Raw genomic sequence first — 7,966 nt, forward strand, 5'->3', positions numbered from 1 at the left:
AAAGTACAATGTCCTAATAAAAAATAGTTTGAAAGTACATTGCTGTAATAAGAAAAACTGAAAGTACAATGTTATAATAAAAAAATTTATGAAAATAGATTGGTATTTTGTGCATTTTGCCCTAACATAAAATATTATTTATCAAATTCTATTTAAAGCCCAATTGTATTTTGATAAGATTAAAAAAAAGCCCATATTAACCCAAAAGCCCAATTATATTTTTGAAACACTTGAATCGTACATGGCCATCCYTGATTCAAAAACCATAGTTCTCTTTCCCAAAACCCTAGCTTCAGATTCTCTCCGCCACCCCCAACCCACAGAACACCGCTCACCCTCTCGTGACCATCCAACACCTTAATCGGACATGGCTACCGACGGTGCCGGCGTTCCTCTTCCCCTCCTAGTTCTCCTGATTCTCTCTGCCACCTCCGACCCACAGAAATGGCCGCTGCACGCCCTCTCGTCGCCGTCCAACACTTTGAATCGGACATGGCCAYCGACGGTGCCGACGTTCCTCTTCCCCGCCTAGTTCTCCCGATTTTCTCTGCCACCCCGACCCACATAAATGGCCGCCACTCACCCTCTCGTCGCCGTCCAACACCTTGAATCGGACATGGCCACCGACGGTGCCGGCGTTCCTCTTCCCCACGTTATGAAATAAGGAGTACATCCCTCTTCCCCACCGATTTAGGGTTTTAGATGGAGAGGGTAGATTAGGAATAAATCCCTCTTACCACAGTAAGATTCATTTTTTTTGCTGACTCCGGTAAGAGGACGATCAGAGGTATAAAATCTGATTGTTGATTTTGTTGTTAAGTAAACACTTTTACCTCTTACCCAGGTAAGCATCTCTTAATGGGTAAGAGGCGGTAAGAGATTAGTAAACAGGACCTTAGTATTAAATTAACTATTTGAAAGTTTTTATTTGTGTATTTTTTTTTATTTCAAAATTTCTATTCTAATTTAATTTATCGGAACAAAATAATGTAATTCAAGTTTAATAATATWTTTTTTTATAAAGATAATAATTAAGTATTTCGTTATAACTCAATATTTATGCTAATTAAATTTTAGATTTTTTATATTTTAAAATGAGATGTTTATCCGTAGTTAGTTACACGAATTCAAAAATAGAGCTTTAGTAAGTTGTACTTATGTATAATTTACTTGTAATCTTGAATTTTAAGTAATATGCATCAATAAACAGTACTTCAGGCATAAAAAATAATTTTTAARAGTTTTTGTCAAATGCTTTATAATAGTCTTATGATACGGTTTAGAAAAATAAAAACTTGTTGTCTACTATATTTTTGTTTTGACAACTTATTAGTAGTTGAGTTTAAAGGAAAGTCTGTGGTATATTTGGATAACGTCATTTATTTACCAGATAAATTATACCAATAAATATAAAAATATATGATTATATAATGGGTGTTTAAAATGATTATTAATAAAATTATTTATTTAATGATTTTAATTATAATTAAGAAATGTATAAAATTAAGATTACAAAAAATACCTCTTTTTGGAGSCTTTTGAGTTTGGCATTYTCTTTTGTTAATCTCAATACTTCGTGSTCCAACTCATCAGCACGAGCCTGTCACATATTTTAACACCATTAACCCACCACCTCACCATGCCATCCAATTAATACACTTATTTTATTTTATTTTATTTTATTTTATTTTACACTCATATAATAAATACATATATATATATATAGTTTGTTTCAAATACAATCAATCGTATTTGTACAACCAATACAACCCAATATATTGAAATATTTATGCAAATGATGAGWGTTCATTTATTATGATTTGAATATTTATGAAAGATGAATATGGTTTATTAATTATGAGTGATAMTTTATATTAAGAAACAATAAAAAGTTCTATGAAATCACATATTAATCAAATGAAATAGACGGTTGAGATTGAGCTGTATTGGTTGMACAAATGTCAAGGGTTGTATAATAACCAACCTCTCTCTCTCTCTATATATATATATACATGAATGATCATGTGAGAAAGAGAGCTAAYGTGAGAAGTGTGAGAAGAGATCTAAATCCTTGGTTACTTTTAATTYCAAAGTCACTCATGAATCGCGCTTGATAAGGAGATTGATCTAGTACATCTCAATGCATCAATATACATCCAAGGATGAAGATCATTTCTTACGTTTCTCATCTCAACTCACTTCTCACCGAACCCAACAATATATATATATATATATATATGTGTGTGTGTGTGTGTGTGTGTGTGTGTATGTTAAATTATGAGATCTCTAAGAACCAATACAACCTGTGATATTTTATATTATCTTTTTCCATCTAATTATAGTATTTAATGTATTGATTGACATATATTTGCTTTACAATATGTTTGTTTCATATGTATTCGGTTCACAATATAAATTTTTTGTCTGTTTATGAAACAAAAATTACACGTAAAAGAGTTTCACCTTCTGAACGAAATACTTTATGAGACAAAAACACATTGTAAAATAAACATATATTAATTAAATTACAAAAATTTGTTATGGATAATGACTTTTTTTAAAACCATGTGTAACTCAAACACTATACAAATTTGATAAATTAAAAGCATCCAAAGTGACAATTGGCAAGTTCTACTCTATCACTATTGCAGTGAAAGGTTCAGAACTCTCATTTCAAAAAAATTTGGTTGACTACAACATTGTTGATCTGTCCAGCAACATATTTGAAGGAGAGATTCCAAAAGTTATTGGTAGTCTTAACTATTTAATAGTGCTCAACTTATCCCACAACAACCTCAACGGTCAATCCCATATGCTCTAGGAAATCTCTTGAAGATCGAGTCGTTAGACCTATCATGTAACCAGCTAAAAGGAGAGATCCCTCAAAGTCTTACCCAAATCACAAGTCTTGAAGTCTTAAATGTAACAATTTGTCCCACATTGATAGAATGTGAGAATTGTTAATTCCTTATAAGTCTCAAGTAGTGGGCTACCAATACCTTCCACCATGGTTTTAAGTTGGATTCGAAGTTATTGGGCTAGTTCCTTACTTTGGGCTTTGGGGGTGTTACAAATGGTATCAGAGCTGATCCTTGTACCATCGGGATGGTGGGGCAAACCTCATCGGGTATGATGAGTCCTCAAGAGGGGGTGTTTGTAACATATTAGGCAAATCCCACATCGTTGATGACAAGGAGGAAGATTCTGGATAAGCCTGGCGTCAGCTTGACGAGGACGTCAGGAGTTTAAGTGGGGTAGTTTGTAACAACTTGTCCCATATTGATAGAATGTGAGAATTGTTAACTTCTTATAAATCTCAAGTAGTGAGCTACCAATAACTTCCACCATGGTTTTAAGTTGGATTCGAAGTTATTGGGCTAGTTCGTTGCTTTGGGCTTTGGGGGTGTTACATTAAATCTCTCGCAAAACCATCTTGTGGGTCCCATTCCTGACGGACCACAGTTCAAGACATTTAAAGCAACCTCATTCGAAGGGAATCCGGGACTATGTGGGTTTTCGTTGCCCAAGTGTGAACATCGGAGTGCCCCACAGCTTGAAGTCGATGGAGACGAGGAATGTGGATTTACATGGAAAGTGGTGATGTTGGGATATGGATGCGGAACCTTACCTGGATTCGGGATGGGATATATGATGTTGTCAACGGGAAGACCAAAGTGGTTCAATTTAATTGCTGATGAAATAGAGCATATGATCCTGCAAAGGCGAAAGAAGATAAGACATGTTTATATCGAAAAATGAAATCAATTCTTGAATTAACTGGTGGGTTATTTGCTATAATTTTTATATAATCAAATCATAGAAATCAATTGTTGTTTTGTTTGAAATTTTGTGATGCAGGTAGCTAGAGATGAAGTTGGGGATGCTTTGAATTATGCAGTTGCAGAGCTTGATTGTACATGGTCTTAAAGTCGTGCTATTTCCTTTGTTGCTTTCTATATCTTCACCTTTTTTCCGCTTCTGTTTGTATGCTTAATTTGTGTTTTAGTTCTTGATTGAAGTCTTCACGTAACATTGGATGGTACCATATATCTAATTCCTATTTTAAGTGACGTATTTTCAGAATCTTCAATTTGGTGTTTGAGATATAACATTTTAATCATTTAGGTACCTGGTTCTCCAAATCATTTGAAAACGATAACCACAATTAGCTTTGCTCATGTAACATTTATTTTCTAAATACCGAGTAAGCAATAAAAATCCACGTCACCGTTCTTAGAAATTGTAAATCATGTAGTATTTTTTTTTTAATTAAGCAAAAATTTCCATATAATTATTCTTTTTTATTGTAAAATTTGTAATAGCTTTTTTTGTAACCAAACGAATTATTTTCACGTAATTAACTTTTTTTTAATTGTAAAATCTGTAATATTTTTTTAGTGATAAATAGATATAAAAGATTTAATAAAAACTACAAGTTTTTTTAATAACTAGTTAGGTACTCGCGTAATGCAGCGAGATATATCTTGATTTCGGATTGTTTCAGTCGATTTTTGTTATAACACTTGTTAATTTATGTTCCAAGTACATCTATAATGGACATATACTGCAAACAATTGGAGTTAAGTTTATCAATTATTTTGCCAAACAACAAATATCTCAATTTTTATGCAAACAATTGGAGTTAAGTTTTTTATTCAAAAGGAAATTTGGAGCATAAACACATAAACGTTGAGTGTATATTGGGCGTGGAGTCTAACACTCAATTAATGCATATAATTAACAACATATGTTTGTTTAGTTTAATATTGTCTATTAAAGCCCAATACGATCTATTAAAGTCCAATACGATTCATTAAGGTCCAATCGATCTATCAAAACTCAATACGGTTCATTAAAGCCTAATACGGTCTATTAAAGCTCAATACGATCCATTAAAGCCTATTATGATTCATTAATGTCCAATCGATCTATCAAAACCCAATACGGTTCATTAAAGTCCAATACGTTTTATTAAATCCCAATATAGTCCATTAAAGCCCAATACAGTCCATTAAAGCCCGATCGGATCCATTAAAGCCCAATACGGTCCATTAAAGCCCAATACGGTCCATTAATGTCAAATCGGTCTATCAAAACCCAATACGATATATTAATGCCCAATCCGGTCTATTAAAGCACAATACGTTCCATCAAAGTCCAACCAATCTATCAAAACCGATTTTTAATTTCAAATAAGTTTCCGGCGGAAAATAATTTTAAAAGATTAATTAATTTTCCGCCGGAATATGTTAAAAATGATTTTTAATTTCAAATAAATTTCCGGCGGATAATAATTTTTAAAAGATTAATTAAATTTCCGTCGGTAAATGATTTTGACTAAATTAAAATACAAGTCTAATATAATTAATTAAGAAGTCCGCAGGAAATATAATCAGACTAATTTTTCTGGCGGATTGCTAGCGGAAGTCAATAGAAGTTGACATTTTTTAAGTCTCGCGGAAATCTGCCGGAATATTTCCGGCGAAATCCGTCCGCCAGAAATGACGTCGAAAATAGTSATTATTCTAGTAGTGTTTCCAACACACTTACAAGTACTTTTTTTAAAGAAGCTTCATTGATGGTGATGCTTTTAATTTTCACTACATTAATTTGTGGTTCCACAAAAGTTTGCACAAGAAAAATGGAACCCGGTGAATCGAAGGGTCTACCTATCAAATTCAAAACTTTTGACGACCTCTATTATTTTCGTACAAGCTACAATTACATGTAACCTTTGGAGATTGCTATATTTATGGAGTTTTAGTAACACCCGACCCTAACCTAGACTTTGTGTAAGTTCTAGGTTCTACTTTATTGACGTTAAACCTTAATTTGCTATTTGGGTAATCACGTGTTGACCGTTAGAAGGGAATTTAATCCTCAAATTTTTGCCAAACGTAATTAATTCATCAGCTAGTTTGCCAAAATAATCGAATGGCCATGTCTTTAATTGATAAGCATTAACCCGTTGGACTGGAAAGACCTCAATTCTAATGCAAATAATTGAAATGAGATTCTTCRATAAAATAGTGTCTTCTTACATCGATAAATCTGAAGYTGRAAAACTTGCACCAAAGAAAATTGAGGCCATATCCCCACCCTCCAAGTGCAAGACTTCAAAGTCAAGCTTTTCATTCGAAAGGAAATTTGGACCACAAATTCATTGGATCATAAACTTATAGACGTTGAGTGTATATATTGGGCATGGAGTAATCATTGTTATTAGTCAAAAGTCATTCCAAAAGCAAACATGCTTTCAGTACATTCACATCTACATGCTCTGTTTTCCATAAAACTACCCACAAAAAGCTGTTTTGCTTTACATACGCAAAATACTTTGAAGTATTAAGGTAATAACTTTTCTACTTTAGATTAATGATCTAGTCGTTACTTGAAAATTCTACACAAATAGCCAACAACAGTTATACTCGATACCCTATATCCAAATTCCATCTCAAAGACTTATAACAACCACATACCGCTCGTATATTAGAAAAACCAAACTTCTCCAACACGCATACAAGTATCATTCTAGACGTTTGTAACTCCAAGTTATGAATTGTATCATCATGCAAAATTAGTAACGTAATAAAATCTAAATGATTGAATTAAATTAGTCACAATTTTAAGTATTGTTTGAAAAATAATAACATCTTAAGATGTATCAGATTTATAAAAGAAATTAAAAAAATGGAATAGTTATGTTATGTTGTGTTTTGTTTATAGTCTCGTTTGTTTATAAGCTAGTTTATTGAAACACTATTTAGAGTAACGTTTCAATAAGCTTCATTGGGGCAAGTTTCTGAAATATAAATTGAAATGTAAAAAAATTGACTAATGTTTTAACATGTATTTTTTGGTCATTTTACATTTTCAACTAATTTATTAACTACTTTTTTTTTTTCCTATTATTGTATCAAGTAACATCTTAAGATGTATCTGATTTTTAAAAGAAATTAAAAAAAATGGAATTGTTTCTTAACTTAACGTTTTGTTGGAACTTGAGAAAATAAAATACGATTCAGTTGACAAAAATCTAACAAATATTGAAAATACACAAACCTTGTATGCTTATTTATAGCCATCAACAACTTAACAACTTGACACTTGCAATTAAAATCAACATGAATCATTCAAACTTGCTTCTTCTCTCCTTTTTYCTTTTCTCTTTCTTCATTTCCTCCTCTTATTCTTCCAATAAAACATGCTCTCTTACACAGACTCATGCTTTGCTTCTCTTCAAACAAAATCTTCTCTCTTATAATCACTCGGATGATGAATATGATGATTTATGTGTGCAATGGCGTGGTTCCGACTATTATCCAATTATGATGAATTGGAACACGAGTACTGACTGTTGTAGTTGGGATGGTGTCACTTGTGACCACTTCACCAATGACGTCATCGCTCTCGACCTCAGTTGCGGCATGCTACGAGGTACCATCCACCCTAACTCCTCCCTCTTCAACCTTCCTCACCTCCAAACGATCAACCTTGCTTTCAATGATCTTACCAATTCTCGACTTCCATGTGAGATTGGAAGGTTTTCTAATAGTCTCACACATCTCAACCTCTCTGATAGTGGGTTCATAGGCCAAGTTCCTACGGATATCACAATTCTTCGTAAATTGGTGTCTCTTGATCTCTCTAGGAATGATTTGATGCTTGAACCTCATGTCTTCTACAATCTCCTACGTAATTCTACTAGTTTGGAAGAGCTTTCGCTAGATGGTGTTAATATCTCGTCAATTTTACCCACCTATGTTAATCTCCCTTCTATGAAATTGCTCCATCTTCGTAGCACCGGTTTGCTAGGGAAATTACCTGATAACATCTTCAATCTCATGTACTTGGAAGAACTTGACTTATCATTTAACGATGTCCTTATTGGTCGGTTTCCAAAAGTTTACACAAACACTAGCATCCCTCTCAAATTGTTAGATCTTTCAAGCACCAACTTATCAGG

At 33.1% G+C, this 7,966-nt stretch overlaps 1 protein-coding gene across 1 annotated transcript in view; it reads left to right on the top strand.

Moving 5' to 3' along the window:
• The first annotated feature begins 7,331 nt into the window (after positions 1-7,331).
• Positions 7,332-7,966, top strand: part of LOC112504546 (receptor-like protein Cf-9 homolog) — a 7,103-nt gene continuing 6,468 nt past the window's right edge. The window contains exon 1 of the mRNA XM_025108492.1: positions 7,332-7,890. Coding sequence (XP_024964260.1) covers positions 7,332-7,890 — 559 coding nt within the window. The remainder of the gene's footprint in view (positions 7,891-7,966) is intronic.

This window comes from Cynara cardunculus, unplaced genomic scaffold (genome assembly GCF_001531365.2).
Source record: "Cynara cardunculus var. scolymus isolate 2C unplaced genomic scaffold, CcrdV1 Un_Scaffold_5956, whole genome shotgun sequence".
Taxonomy (NCBI): Eukaryota; Viridiplantae; Streptophyta; class Magnoliopsida; order Asterales; family Asteraceae; genus Cynara; species Cynara cardunculus.